Genomic DNA, 16,311 nt, shown 5'->3' with positions numbered 1-16,311 from the left:
AGGGAGGGGAGTCCATCACTGCTCCTCTTTTCTTCGCTTTCTCTTCTTCTCTCGGCCACAGCTGCTTCTAGTCAGAATGGCACATACCTACATTGCATTAGAGACAAGCAACGACCTGCCTCGCTACACACGCAACCACCCTCTCGCTCTGTCGCTCTCTTCCTTTATGTGTGTCCGTCTCACATGCGCAATTTTGCTCGAGACTGTCTTTCTACTTGGCTGAGTCTATCAGGAAAGACAGCTGCCATGTTGCAAAAGCTTTCTCAGAGATGAAGTACTTTTTTCCCCCTTTAGCCCATGGAAGCAATCAAAATAGAAGCTTTGTTATCTAGTTTATGATTAGGTGGACCGAGATCATATCTATATGTGTCGACCACTTACTCTTTTTTTGCCTCCTTTTGTCCCTCCTATCCGAGGTCCTGGCATCTGTCAGTAACCTCCCCCCCAGCTGCCTGATTGTTTGACAGGACGCATCACGTCCATTTCACTACTGACTCATGTGACACCAGAAGGGGATTTGGTCACAATGTGAAATCAGCCTTTCCCTGTAAAGACTATAACAGAACATTTTTTTTTTTACAGTCAACTGAAACTAAACAAAAAAGAAACCTAAAGTGAAAATTGAAAATAGGCTTTTGAAACAGATAAAAGCTAAGCGAACTGATACTGCATGGTTATAAAACTTCAAAATAAAGTAACAATATACAAGAAATGTCTTTATTTTTAGTCTTTTTAGTCCACAGTGTGTTTTTTTTTTTTTTTGGTACTCAATGAAAGTTTGTTGCAACATCTTCAATAGTGGCAATTTACCTTTTTAAAAAGTGATCCTTTCAAATGCTGAATAACACAAAGATGTAATTCTGTGTATCCATGTCGTTTGAGTCCGAACAAGATTTCAGTCCCAGAGCTTGTGGGTTTTTTGATTGCTTATTCATTCTTCATTTGCACTTTTAGGTGGATTTATAGATGATAATGATTATTTTTGGAAGTGTAGACTTGAGGTTTCCTCCGTCTTTGTTTTGGTCATAAATGCCTCTCATGTTGCTCTGTTCTCTGGCAGGGCGTCTTTTAGATCGAGTCTTGACTTGAATTCAACTGGAACCAGTCTTGGAATTGCACTGGTGGTCTTGCTTACTGGGCAGATGCATGTATGAAAATAAATACATGCATATGCAGATTACCACAGACTTTTTTAGTCCCACAGAAGAAAAAACCAAGGTAAAAAAAATAAAATATAATAAGCTTATTACTTGCCAGTAGTTCTGTGTTGCTATGACTGAATTATGGCAAACCTTTTGAACAAATTGGTTGTGAGTCTAATGGGTCAGAATGCTCTATATCTTGGAGAATTGTTGCTGTCATGCTCTGACCATTATCCAGTACTGCAGCCCCTCGCAGGGGTGTGTCTCCAATATTTCCGAAGAGTAGATGAGAGACTACAGGTTTAAAATGAAAACGGCAACACCATTAACCAAGAGAGTATAGTAGGCACTGAATAGGGAGCAAGTAACATACAATACCTTGTAACACATATCGCAAAGTTCAATTATACAATTAGAAGTAACTGGACAGATCGCATCATGTCAAACAAAACTGTTACAATAAATATTTAATGGAGTATCATGTCAAATGCTTCTCAAGTTCACCTTTAGGACAGTTGTTGTGGACTCTAATAAACCTTTACTGTCACCTTTAGCAAGTGGAATTTAGTTCAACTGATAAAATGCCTGACTTGGCTAAGGATAGTGTTTTTAATTCACTGACCTGTTGAATTATGAAATATGATGTGGTGTGTTTTGATGAATTTGGCTGAAACTCATACAGCGCTCACGCCGTCGCGCCTAAAAGCGGGGAAATAATCAGTAAACAGCAGTGTGCCAGTTCCATCCGCAGCCACGCATGCCAAACACATAACAGAACCACTGTGTTTGACAGATGAGGTGGTGGTCAGTAAAGGATTTTTATGTTTGTGTGTGTGGTTTCATCACTCAACAGAAATTTATCCCAGATCTGCACACGTTTCCTTTTTTTATGCTTTTATTAAGTGCACTAATGCCATTGTGGAGTTTCTGTCACCCTGAATTCTCAGAAGGTATGTTCATGAAGTCTTCTCTTTTCATCTTGGGCAAAGAAACATGTGCACCTACTTCCTGGAGGACATTATTAACTGGCTTTGCAGAGCAGCCATAAAGTTCTTTTTTCCTCCCCCTTCAGGTCACAGAGTTTATTTGGTTTGTAGAACAACAACACTTCCTGAATACTGCTGCAAATTTATGTTATAAACTAACTTTCTAGATTCCAGAATCATAAATCTAATTAAAATTTAATTTAGTTTAATTCGATTCAATTCAATTTACAGGGGGAAAAAAGCAAAGAGAGGGAGGAAAACAGAGAGAGATGAAAAAAGGCAAAGACTAAAGCAACAATAACAAAGAAGGAAGGCGAACGCTCCTGTAGGGTAGATAATTAAACAATTTTCTATAAAACCTGCATGGTCAGTGCATACTATTTACATCCTCATCCACAAACATCCATTAATTACATCAGCAGCACTACAGACTTGTTCTTTATGCTTCAGCCAAAACAGTTTGACCTCACAGACACAAACCTTTCTTTCCAATAACAAAGCCCCAAAAAGTGCATTAGTGTTCATACAACTTACAGAATGAATGCTTAAAAGTAGCATAGATAATTACCCCAGTAAAGGATATGGTTTGTTTTATCGTTATTATTGTTATAATTGTTTTCTTAGCTGTTTTTAATTGCCTAATGCTATCTTGTAACAGAAAATACGATAACACACTAACCATCACTTTACTTTGCTGGAAAGGTCAGATCGGCTCAGAACATCTTCAGGCAGAACTGGGACACCAAAAAACCCCAAACCTTCCTAATATTTGAGAGTTTTCAAACACACTATCAACCTCTGTTTGAACCAACCTTTGAGCTGCCCCCACTGTCCCATTTCCTGGAAGGTTCCTAGAAGCAGCCCATTGGTTCCCTTGTTAACACCATTAGCCTTGAATGATGGAAAGGGCCAGATAAATGCATGTGTGCATGCACGCACACGCACACAAAGAACATCATTATGGTGGGCTGTGTGTGTGTGTGTGTGTGTGTGTGTGTGTGTGTGTGTGTGTGTGTGTGTGTGTGTGTGCTCTGTCTTACACTCTTTACCACCACTGGTGATTATTTTATAAATCAATACTCTGGGCCAGCTGGCCAGTGTTTTTGTGTATTAGCCTCTGGATACAGACAGTAATATGGTCAGCATAGACTAGACAAACAGATTAATACATTAAAGACGTCACTATGGCGTTGCTTGCTTACTTGTAAGTCACGACAGGCATCTAGAAAAGTGAAAGGTCTAAATTGTGTTTTGGTGCCAATGAGTCTGCAGGGTTTAAATGACGTCAAAGCTCGGAATTTGTGGCTTGAGTTTTTGCTGATGCTCAGTTGCCCTCAATGTTCACTGCTCTTGTCTTACATTTGACGCGGGGAGTGATTGCATTTCAGCTTGATTCGTTCAGTGTTGATAAGGTTAGCAGAGACAAAGTTGTGCCGTGTATGCGAACCGGTAAAACGGCGCGTTAGAGGCACTAGCAGGTTCCTAAAAGTGAATGTGTTTGAGGTGCACAAAGACTCTGTCCTCAGAGAGAGCCTTCTTTACGGAAACACCACCTTTTCTAATATGAAGCTTAATGGATAATGTTTGGTTCTTACAGAATGTGTATGGATCTGTGGAGTTCTGGGAAATGCAGAATATGCAGTTAATCGATAAAGTGTAGAGTAGCCTCCTCTTGCCAACTGTGACTTATGTAGCAACAGCACTGAACACACGTACACTCTGACCCGGGATTTTCATTGTGTTTGTTCATTTCATCACTGGATTTTTTTCCTGCATATTTATTTCTTTTCACTTTCACCTGCCGCATACGTTGCTGTCTTCGTCACCACGAGCCACCGCACGCATTCTATCGTAATTAAATGCTTTTTTTTCCTGCTGAACTTTAAATCCTCGTCTTTATTTTACCTCCTGCATCCCCACCCAACTCCCACCTCGTTCCCTAAACCAAAATTAGATTCCCTGTTTACCCAAAGGAGAATGGCTTGCATTACTCTTCAAAAATAAACACAGTGGTAATCGCTTTGTCTGTTTTTCACATGTGCAGCCATGCAATCAAGCGCAGAAACCCATATGGGGTTTTTTTTCTTCTAGGAATCTGATGGTGGTACAGGCACTGCGGTCCTGTGGTCTTTCTCTCTTTTGCCCCTGGTATTGGAGATCGTTTCTCATATTTGCCTAGACTGTGCGTGCATAGACCTTGAGCCCGTGTTATTTGTGTGTGTTGCATTTCACTGTGGCCTGCTTCCCGTTGATTTGAGGTGGCAAGACTACTGCTGTTGTTGTTTTCTGGCAGCAGTTTACCACATGGGTTCATCCGGTGGGGGTGGGGGGGTGGCATAATAACCTTTTTGGTTTTCCAATGGATTATAATATGGCTGTGGATTATAGTGCTTGCCTGCCCCCTATAATACCTAATTTAGAGCCCTAGTACTGTACTGGAGGATGTAATGATGAAGTGTGCGCTGCAAAAGGATCCATTCCTTAGTAAAGTCAGGGAATGTGTTTCAGTGTTGGAAGTCCCCATTTTCACACCTTTGTTTGTGGATTTTTTTCACTGTCCTATTTTATTTCTCTCTTTCTTCCTTTCTTTCTTTCTCCAGCCTCACCCTCTTTATTTTCCTCACTCTTTCCTCTGCTGCTCATTTAGGTCATTTGTGCTCTCAAGGTACTTTGCCTCGAGTGGAAGAAGTCAGTTCCCATGAAAGTCTGTTGAGCCTTCTTTGAGGCTCACAATGCAATGTTATGGAAATGCTAACATCAGCTTCTGAGTGCATACCCTGACTCAATTTTGGCCAAGCTGTTTGCCTCTCTGGTCAGGCCTATGACCAAAGTCAGCTCGAATGTCACTTCTACTAATCAACACACTGCAGAAAATCTTTGTTGGCGTTTCTCAAATGAAACGAAACAGTGAGCTGTTGAAATTAATCATGATCATGTTTGTTTTTCACTTTGTTTGTGTGCAGCATGTACTCAGTCGTCTTAGAGATGTGTGCGTAGTATCATCAGTTGCTCTGCTTTTGAATCAGTGTCATATGCCATGCGTTCGAACAATAAGGGGCCTTCTTCCTCCTTTTTGTTGGATACCTGGTAAACAATGCTAATGTTTCTGCACGGCTTCAGTGCCCTTTTTTTGAGATCACGATCAAGCACGTCTCCAAAGTAGCCTGCATGAGGTAACACTTGTTGTGGAAGTTTTCCATTTAAATAAAGCCTGCAGACGAGCGGTGAGCGGTAGCTAACATTCTTTAATCAAAACACAAAAGAACAGAAAAACCAAGCTTGGTGGAGAGCCTGCATGATCGCGGGCAGTGTTGGTCAAGTTACTTGAAAAAAGTAATCAGTAACTAATTACTGATTACTTCCCCCCAAAAGTAATCCCGTTACTTTACTGATTACTTATTTTCAAAAGTAATTAATTACTTAGTTACTTAGTTACTTTTTAAAAACACGATTTACAACCTGAATAGGTGATAAAGTGATAGATCTGTCAACCCAATTCTACTTTTTCTGCGTAATCCATCATACAAAATGTAATCAAATGGAAAAGTCTCTTTTTTTAAACTTGTTTTAACTTTATGCATCAAGCAAAAATTTAATTATATGCACCATTCTCTGACTTGAAGAAATTAGTTTAACATTTAAACCTATTTTCTGCACATTCCAGCACATAAAATAAAATATTTTTTGTGTTTACACTCAGTCTTTCAAATAGATGCAAGTAAAACACAGCAGAAAGTAAATAAAATCAAAGACTAGCAGTCCTGTTGCTCTATTTTCACCTGTAAAGCAGTAGGGTAGGCGGAGGTTTACCCTGGTGCAGGTGTGGCGCAGCGGTCAGTTGAATAATCCGCGAGTTTCTCTGTGAATTTCCCATTACGTCCTTGCGCACTCGGTGCTTGTTTAGGGTTTTTTTCGGTGTAAAAAGAAGTTTTCTTCCCACGCACAACGGACACTAATGTTTTTGTCACTTTTTATGGAATCAAACTCAAAGTAAGGTCAGTACTTCCACGCTTTAAACGCTGCACGCTCATACTCTCTCCCGCACTCGATATATGATCCATTGTTGATCTGCACACACTCGCTTAAGTCACTGTCATGAGACATTCTCGCAAAAAAATCACGGTTTTAGTAACGCAGTAACGCAGCGTTCCTACGGGAAAGTAAGGGTAATCTAATTACCGTTTTTGCAATAGTAATCCCTTACTTTACTCGTTACTTGAAAAAAGTAATCAGATTACAGTAACGCGTTACTGCCCATCTCTGATCGCGGGGCAGACGGTCAGCAGAGTCTCTCTGAGCCTAGCATGGCTCTCAGTTAAATACCTTCTCCAGGAACAAAAGGCAGTACACAGCTGTTTCACACCTTAAGGTTCACACTCTCTTGCTACCTCCCAGAGTCCTCGAAGAGACAAAAGACTCTTCCTGTGGAGTCTGCTTCCCCCAACTTCCTTACTAGACCCCCACCATCTGTCTTACTGTATGAGTGTGAGACATGTTAAAATCCAGTGGCACCAAGGTATTATACAATAAAATAATGTGATTAATACATAAGTAAAATAAATTCCTATACACACTACCAACCAGTTAGAGCACATAAATTACTGAGTGCTCATTGATCTGTAGTGTGACGGGGAGTCGTAGTGATGGTGAACTCTCTTGAACTCACCCTCTAGCATGCCTGCAGCTTTAAGGAAAGCCCTGACATTATATTTTATTGCTTTGATGGTTATATTGGCATTTTGCTGCCTTTTAGAAGATGGCTGAGCTACGACCTTTTTTTTACTTTTTTCATCCACCTGTAAATGAAGTAGCACAAGGAGATGCCAGAAGATGATCTCATCTATTAATATCTCACTACCCGCTACCCTGGAATGGGAGGTGGCTAGTGTCACAGCTCTCACTCCTCTATCATAGAAGTCACAGTGCATCTATGATATCACAGTGTAAGCACAGTGATAGTGTCACAGTGTTAATGCTAGTGTGATGTTCCTGCCTTCTGGTAATTGGGAACTGTGGGTATGAAAAGGTCACTCTCTTTTTGACTGTGTGTGTGTGTGTGTGTGTGTGTGTGTGTGTGTGTGTGTGTGTGTGTGCGCCCCTCTGCTGTTACATCTTTATGAGACTTACATTGAGTTCTGAACAATTTTGCAACATGAGGGCATTTTGACCAGTCCTTACTCCGTCAAATGTAAGACTATATTTTTAGTGGCTGTCTCCTGGAGTTCATTTCAGGGAACTGTCAAAGGTAAATGAAAAATTGACTGACATAAGATGAATGTCTGTGTGTGCTGTAATGTGGAGGAAACCAGTGGAGGAAACTGGTTGAGGGGGTGGGCTGGGTGGGAGGTGAGGAGGGGGGATGGGATAAGCATAGCTGGACAGTAAGCCCTTGTTCCAAAAGATAATTGCATTTCTCTCACCTGTTACCCTTTACAGGCCTTAAAGAGCGCCACAATGAGCTCATACTGGTGTGCTGGAAAGGGCGATGTCATCGATAACTGGTGTCGCTGTGACCTGAGTGCCTTCAGCAAAGATGGCCTGCCTAACTGCAGTCCCCTCAGGCAGCCGATGTAAGTGTGAGGTGACACCATGACACTTTGGAATCCATGCACATACACAAGAGAGGTTTTATGGATGCATGCACCAGTGCACTGCAGGGACACTTATACGCACATGGATGTGCGCACACATACACACTTACCTGTCTCTCTCGACTCCAGGGGCACTTGAGAAAGCTGTAGACATAAGCACAGTCCCTGAAGTTCTAATAACTGTCAGTCGGCCCTTACACTTCCCTGACAAGAACATGCTCTCATTCAGGGTGTCCTAATAATACCCCTGAGCCTTTTGTGAGTCATCCGCCCAAGCGATTGTTGCCTTAAAAAATCTTTAAAAAGAAACAGGAAGTTGAAAGGGCAAGACTTCAGATGATAAATCATCTAAAGTCATAAATAAATCATAACTTAAAAAATGAACAAACTGGATTTATTTTATTTTTGATTTGCATAATTAAAGCAATAAATTGTATTATGGCACACATCATTAATGCATTCGGAAGAATTATCCCTATTATAGTTTGGTTGACACAGAGGATTATCAAGTCCAAGTCCAAGAAACTGACAACATAAGATCATATTTCCCTACCCTCCCAATGCATGGATACCCAAAGGCTGGAAGAGCAGCAGCAGGAGCAAAAACAGAATAGGTGCGAGTGATAACAGATATTGCAATCATTAAGCCAAGCATAGGCCCCCAATAAACCATCTACCTATACAATGTGTACCTCACCTATAAGAGCTAGCATAGGTTCCAACCCCCTCTGCATCCCTGAACTTGATAAGTGTTTAAGAAAATGGGTGTATGGATACAAGAAAAACACAGAATGAAAAGAGGCCCTGGGGGTGGGGCTAGGTTGCAAAGCAGCTGGCACTTGCACAATTGTAAGTATCCTAAAGCACCGAAAGTAGTTTTCCTTAAATTAGAAGTTTTTATAAATACATTTTTCAGAGTTTTAGCTTGAATGAATTGCTGACAATTTGTCTTATTTTAAAGTTTTTCTTCCATGTTTTTAGGGCCATATGCTGCATGCATATGCCTCTTGACTGGCTAAGCCAGTTTATACATTCATTGAGGGTTTCTAGCTTACGTGTATAAATGACATGGAGGTAACTGACTGGTCCTTCTCTTTGTGACTTTTTAAAGTTTTACTGGACCATTTAAATAGCAAAATAATCAGTTCCATCCTTTATTAACAGCTGTTTCTTTTGTAATGATTGTGCAGGGAAAATTCTGTGAGCTTTGGCAGTTCAGTACCATTCCTGTGGGCCCAAATGTTATAATATATGCTGACCCTTGACTTTTAAGCCAAGAAGCAAAAGCCTTTAAAGCAATAGATAGCAAGTGATATTGAAATCAGACTCCAGTTTATTTTGCACAGATGTTATAGAAGTACTCTGAGATGCATAAACCTTTTGCCTGTTTTCTTAGTATTTTGTTTATGAATTGTGGTTGTTGACTTACTTGATGCCACAAACAGAGTTTTGGTTTCTGTAACTCTACGACCTGACAAAAAAAAAAGCCCAAGAGTCATTGCAGCTGCCAAAATCTCCAACTCTGGATAGTGGTAGACACATTAAGAACCTGAAATAAGTATTATTATTGTGTGTAAGGATAAAACTGAGCATCAAAACAGCTAACCTCTTTCATGGCATTGTCACAGACACAGCTGGAGAGCAGACAAAAATTGAAATGTTGTTCTTTTATCTCTTTTGAGGGATTAAAGGGGGAAAACTACACATGGAAAGCTGCTGGAGCACATGTGGCTTTGGAATGCTGTTTTGTTCCAAGTCTCTGTTTGCTATTCTGTTGTCAGATGACATATAGCTGGAGGTGGTGCACTCTCTAGTCCAACACAATAACAACAACACGTGGGATTCCCACTTATCCATTTGAGATTTATGACCATGCTTTCAGCATAAAGCATACGCTGATACAGTCCTATGTGAAACTCCAGATGAGGATGCCAAATAGTTGTGGAAGCATTTTATCTCATTGTTCATATATGTCTGTTTTTTTGTGTGTGTGTTTTTTTTTTTTTTAAATCTATCTTGTATTCTCTGTATTGTTTAGTTTGCGCCTATCCCCTTACCTGGAGCCCTCAAGCACAATGGTCGCCCTGGAGTGGATGGATGTGGAGCCTCTGATTGGCTGCAAAGTTTCTGACTACATCATCCAGCACAAACGAGTGGAGGATCCCTCAGAGGCAGAGATCTACACAGGTAGAGAAGCTTAAATTGGCTAAAAGCATCTTTTTAATTAAGCTTTCTTATTGTTGGTCTTTGTTCCACATATATTCATAGCAACATATAAAAGTACAAATAGTTACATTCACAAACACAAAAGCTGAGAATAAGAAATGTTTATACTATTGATTCTATAATAAATAAAGTCTGTTATGCATTGAGTTAGAAACCAAACCTTTATGTTAGGAGATCTGAGATGGGATTGGGCTTGCAGGAAAATCAATTACCCACATCAGGTGATGTACTGCTGGAACAATGATGAGCCATGCTTTAGGTCAAGCTGGAGTGAGAGACTACTTTTTTTCAGAATGGTGATGAAGCGATGTCGGAAAGGAAGATGAGAGATTTCACTGACAGATACAAGAATAAAGATGTTTAATGAGTTGATTAGAAGACTCAAATAAGAAGAATTAAACTTACATTTGCAGTGAATGAGTTTAAAGCTTTTGTCTGGATACAGAACAGGCGTGGGAGTTCAGACTGAGGATGGGAGAAGATGACGTAGGACAATTTATCAGGGAAGTAAATGGTACTGACCGCTGCACTGTGGGGATAGGGGAATGGTCATGGTAGTGACGGGAGGTGGGGTGAGTCAGGGAAAAGGGCAAGATTTAATAATATTGGAGAAATGAGATGGTCTGGCTTTAGACACTGGGATGCACGGACAGGCCATCCATCATCCAGGGGAGGAGCTAATGAAGCGTGGGCACCAGAGAAAGAGAGGGCACAGACAGCGGCATGCTGGCAGAGGTGAGGTACGGAGGGGCAGATGGTGTGGGTGACTCACTTTGCTATGTGCCAGTCACCACTCTAATTCATGTTATAACAGAGAACAATGCAGATTGAAATCATTGTCTTCATCTTTTGTCTTTTTAACTTTATTCTGTGTGTTTTTTTCTTTCTGAACTTTCTTTAAGTATAAACCCAAATAGGAGTTTGGTGACAAGCGGTGCACTTTTATGCTCCATATGTTTACTTAATATATATGACACTTCTAATGACCCACTTTTGCCTTTGTATACCAAAACAGTGGATTTAAAATAAATCAGTGGTGTGATCAGGGTTTAACAAAAGTATCCCATCAACTTTTTAGGACTTGAATTGAATGTACTATTGGAAAATGATTAAAAAGCAGCCAAATGAGACTCATTGTCTTTTTATTACATAAAAAAGCAAATGAATGATATGGAGTCATTTCCAAGCATTCAGTTTGCATTTGGTAGCTTTTCACTACAACTCTTAATAAAGACATGTCAATCCAAGTGAAGGAGACCATCATTAGGCTGAAAAAAACCTGTCAGAGAACTTTAGGAGTGGCCAAATCAACAGCCTAGTACATCCAGTGCGCTGGCTGGCTCTGCAGCGTCACCACAGTAGACAGCTATTGGATCATTGCATAATTCTTTCCTTGGTTAAGAAAAACATCTTCACAACTTTAGCAAAGTCAAGAAAACCCTCAAGAAGACATCAATGTCAAAGTCTGCAATCGAGAAATGAAATAAATACAGAGGGTTTACGACAATGTACAAATCGCAGATTATACTCAAAAGCAGAAAGACCAGATTTGACTTTTCTAACTGAGCCTGCCAAGTTCAGGGAGGAAAAAAGTATATATTTAAAAAATGTTAAAACAATCTTTGGACATATGAAATCAAGATTAACTTGTTACAAAATGACGGGAAAGAAAAGTATGGAGAATAAAGAGAAACAGCTCGTTAGCTGAAGCATATCACATTATCTGTCAAACATGATGCAGGCGCTGTTATGGCATGGGCATGTATAGCAGACGGTGGAACCAAGCCACTGGTTTTTAATAATGACGTGATTGCTGATAGAAGTAGCAGGATGAATTGCGAAGTGTAGAGAGAAATAATCTCTGCTCAGATTCAGCCCCGTTCTGCAAAACTGATCAGATGGCGCAAATGGATAGCGTCCCAAAGCGTACTGCTAAAGCAGGCCAAGAGTTTCTCAATGCAAAGTTTGGTGATATTCTTCATTGCTTAAGTCAGTCAACTGATCTCAACCCAATAGAGCAAGTTTTGCAGTAGAAAATCTCTGGAATCCTCTCAAAACAGGAGATGCAGCGTTTGATGATTTCCAGGGGTTCAAGACTGCGTGCTGTTACTGACTGCAAATGATTTATTTAAAATGATGTTAGGCCAATTACACGTGGAGCCTCTAAATTTGACGGACTTTATAGCTGTACTTCCTAAACAGTTAAAACAATACGTTTGTCAATTCCCTTAAATTAAAGCTAAAATCCAGCACTTCAATCACACCTTGATTAATTTGATTTAAAACCCACTGTGATGGTGTACAGAGGCAAAATTACAAAATTGGTTTCATTGTGCAAATAGTTATGGACCTAACTGTAAAGGCTGCCTCTTAAAATCAAGAGATCCAGTTCTCTGAGCTCAACAAATAAAGGAGCATGTTTTTCAAGAACTGCCGTTTTCTCACACTTATGTATTTTGAAGTTATTGGACTTACAGCTAGTTTTTTTTTTTTTTATTTAAGAAGAATTTCAGAAGCATTTACTGGGAAACAAATTGTGAAACCAAAAGCTGAAATTAAAAAAAACGTCCAGCTGAGCACTATACAATACTCACCTTGTGTATAAAAAGTGTAATATGTTTTAAAGCCGAGCCATTCCTCAGTGCTATATTTTTTTCTCAGCTCCTCCTGCCTTTCACAGACAAATGCACATAGACAGATTTCCTTATGGCAGCTGCCACTAAGGCCAGCTTTCGTTGGCCAAGCAGCAGTTTGGGGGATAAACCTTTTGCTTGAGGGCATCTTGGTGGTTTTCTGGAAACAAGTGTTTCTGCTTCATTTTGCCCGTTCACATTTTCCGAGACTGTGTGACGATATGAACCACTGAGCTCGTAGTCAAGCTTCTCCAACATCTTAGGGTGGGTACACTCTAGGATTATTCGGCTGAATTACAGTAAAACCATGTTTGACCATTCTAGGGAAAAATCCTGATCCAAAGCTTAAGTCAGGGATGACAGTTGGCACTATAAAGCAGTGTGAGGTGATATTCACTTTTCATGTGTTAAAGAGGGAATATTATGGAAGATGTGACTTTTTGTATTTTTATATTTGAATGTTGAATAAGGGACTAGTTTATTATAAAAGTGCTCTTTGAAGCATTTGGCTCTTCCATGATAAATTACAGGACACCTATGGTGTTCAGAAATGTAAACATAAAACATACAAATAATAGTTGTTTCTCAGTATTACTGGAAACAAAAAGCTAGATAAAACACTAATAACAATGTATGGTAGAGAGGGATGAGCATGACCGCATCCTACTTAATCAGTAGTAATAGCAGTACCTTCATCCAGGAGATGGGGTATAGCCGAAGCCAGCATTAACCCTCTCAGGCTCAAATTAAGTTTTTGTTGCTAATGCACAAAAGAATACCTGCAGTGGTACTTCTGAGTAAAACAAACTCATAAAATATGTATATGGGGTAATCAGGTTGTTAGCTTTTAACTGTTGCAAATCTGCAACGCCTGCCTTGAGAGGGTTAATGGAACTTGAGGATGCATCTGCATCCATTCAAAGCTGAAACACTGCTACAGGCTGGCGTCTGACATAAAAGAAATATAGACGGCTTCAAACAGACACTCAGCCATGCTGAGTATGAGTCACACATCCAGAGCACACACAGCCATATGCACACTCATACAGATGGCAGACAGAAAGAGTGTGAAGATGCAGACACTTGGATGCAGTCTTTATTGGATTCACAAAGCCATGTTTCTATGTTATTGCTGTCTAGACGAGGACAGGAGAAAAGACCGTGTCCCTCTATTGTTCAGGTCAGTCACAGGACATAAATAAGTCCACAGATTTGGCTTCTCTGATTGTGAGAGGGCCGATGTTATCCACTGGAAACCGGCATGTGCAACCTGCTTTTACATGATTTGTGATACAAATTAAAGCTGCACTCACATATTTATCCGTTAGACATCAGCAGAGTAAGTCACACACCTCAGCTGAAATGTGTGGGGATAACTCTTGGAAAAAAAAAAAGAAGAAGAAAAAAGTAAATTCAGTCATCGCTCCAGTCATCGCTAAAGAGGAAGACTCGCTTTTATTTTTCAAATGCTTTTTTCCACAAGCTGGGGTTAAATAAGCTGATTTGAATGACGTAATGTGCCACCCTTTTGGCTTAGGGTTTTCATCCTTAACAACTTCCTGCATGAATAGATGCAATCATAAAGTCCTTGAAAATCTTTACAGTGAAAGCTCTCTTCCTCCAAGCTAATATTCATAAATGTTTCTGATGTGACTCCGTCTTGCCTGGTGATGCGTATTGATTCTACACCTCAGTTACCTCATAATTGGGAAAGGGGATCTGTGTTTACTGGAAATTTCATGTCAAAGTTTGAGTGTGTTCTTTGGAAGTGCCTTATTCAGTTATAAACCCTCCATCAGTACGGTCGGTGGCGTAAGAACCAGCCACGTTAGCTCGCTGACTTCTCGTTTCTTATGCCACTTCTATGCCTCTCCCTAATTTTCTTTTCTTAGCCTGCTCTACTTGCACTGTATTTGGCCGTGAATCCAGGAAAAGACAATATTGTTTTTACATATGGTAGGGCTGTTGTACTAACTATTATAAACAAAAAAGGCCTTAAAAATAAAAGCAGGTAACAAAATACAATGCGATGTATGAAGTCTGTCAATAGCATGTCTTCCTGCAACCTTAAAACTTTCATCGGGCCCGAGAAACAGCCCACAACTGAGTTTATTTTCACTTTTTATATATATCATTTGTTGCCATTTGTCTCCGTTCACTCCTTTTCCTCCAAGAAGCCTTTATTTTGTAACGTTAGCCATTCTAACCACATCTGTACAAGCCATTAGGAAACAATTTCCTTAGCTTATCCTACTTATCAGTACTTTTTGAAAATTTGTCACTTTTTTTTTAAGGCTTCACCCTGGTCCCTCACAAATCATGAGTAGTAAGGATAGCAGATGAGCCCTTAGTGCATTTATCTTGTTGTTTATGTGGACAACGCTGTACTAGCAACCCTAAGGGCTTAAATACAATCACGTCCATAGTAGATACCTCTGTGCTATTCTCAAAAGCCTCCAGTTTGCACATAGTAAAACGGGAAATGTTAGTAAAAAGGTTCATTTTAAGCTTGAACTTCACTATTGCTGGAACCCAGAGTTTATATTGCTACAGTAGAAGTTGGGAAACGTGTGGTTTAAATAACTTGAGAGGTGACACATTGCTGTAGAAGTGATTTGAAATATTGTGTTGTTTTTGCTCCAACTACCTATTCCAGTCAGACTATACTGGCGTGCAAAAGAGAATTCTTATAGTTCTGAGAGATTACTGGGGAATCCCGTCCCCAGAATGTGTATCTGCAGTGTGTTGACAGAGACGCCGCCATGCAAAATGCATCCACAGTGATGCACCAAGCAGAATCAAAAAATACTGTTGTGGAGTATAGGGCTCTGTAGTTAATAACGTTTTCCAGTTATTTTTTTCACTTCTGAAAATAAAACATACAAGATAAAAGAAATTACAGTGCAGTGCTTAATTTTGCAGTGATGCTCTTGATTTGTCTTGTGTTATAAATCTGGCCCAGCGTTTGTCTTTACAGCAGCGCGCTTTCACCCTGCCAGACTGGGGTACAAGCCAAGATGGTGGAAAGAGTGCCTTTGAATTATTAGTTATTTATATTTCAAGGAAATTGACAGTTAAAGCATCTTTGCAAAGTCAACTCTCAACCGGTGAGCCATGTTTTCCTTCAGGGGCTTCCAAAGAATTGTGTCACAACTTACAGATACGCAACTTATGTTAGAAAATGTCTATCTTATTGTAAAATATAGCATGTAGGCAAGTGAAGTGAGGAGTTAATAACGACTGGAACAGGGAATTCTAAACTTGTGTGCCTTGTGCACAGCATCTGTTACAAAGATAAAAAGGTTTTAATGGGCATATACAACCTCTAAACATGAAAAATGATCCTGATGGGCAGTCAAATTAAAATGGATATCTCTGTGACCTCTGGTGACCGCCACAGAAAGCAATTAACTACTCATATTATCTGTTAGAAACAGAATCAAATTTGAGGAAATCCCGGAACATTAGTGGCACTTTTTGTTTTGGTTAAAACACTATTTCTGTTTTAATCTTCCATCTGAATATGGGGTGATAGCGCCATTAACATCCGTCAGTATAATATGACTAAGGGTAAACTAATATAGGGAATAGCCCTCCTCCCTCTAAATATTATTTACTCTCCTGATCAGGAATGGATGTGTTTAAATCATTGACTTCAGACTCAGGCTCAAGCCTCTAGATGGCACACCAATGCAGAGGCCGTGTTCACAAAGAAGTCAGCACAGCACTAATG

The 16,311-nt window shown here is 39.9% G+C and overlaps 1 protein-coding gene across 1 annotated transcript in view; it reads left to right on the top strand.

Annotated features, from left to right (window-relative positions):
• astn2 (astrotactin 2) overlaps nucleotides 1-16,311 on the top strand; it is a 274,357-nt gene that overhangs the window by 221,730 nt on the left and 36,316 nt on the right. The window contains exons 18-19 of the mRNA XM_084935333.1: nucleotides 7,565-7,698; nucleotides 9,758-9,906. Of these exons, the coding sequence (XP_084791459.1) occupies nucleotides 7,565-7,698; nucleotides 9,758-9,906 (283 nt within the window). The remainder of the gene's footprint in view (nucleotides 1-7,564; nucleotides 7,699-9,757; nucleotides 9,907-16,311) is intronic.

Source organism: Perissodus microlepis, chromosome 7 (genome assembly GCF_051167445.1).
Source record: "Perissodus microlepis isolate ML-2025 ecotype Zambia chromosome 7, ASM5116744v1, whole genome shotgun sequence".
Lineage (NCBI taxonomy): Eukaryota > Metazoa > Chordata > Actinopteri > Cichliformes > Cichlidae > Perissodus > Perissodus microlepis.
The sequence above is the reverse complement of the archived record's forward strand: the minus strand, read 5'-3'. Positions and strand labels throughout refer to the sequence as shown.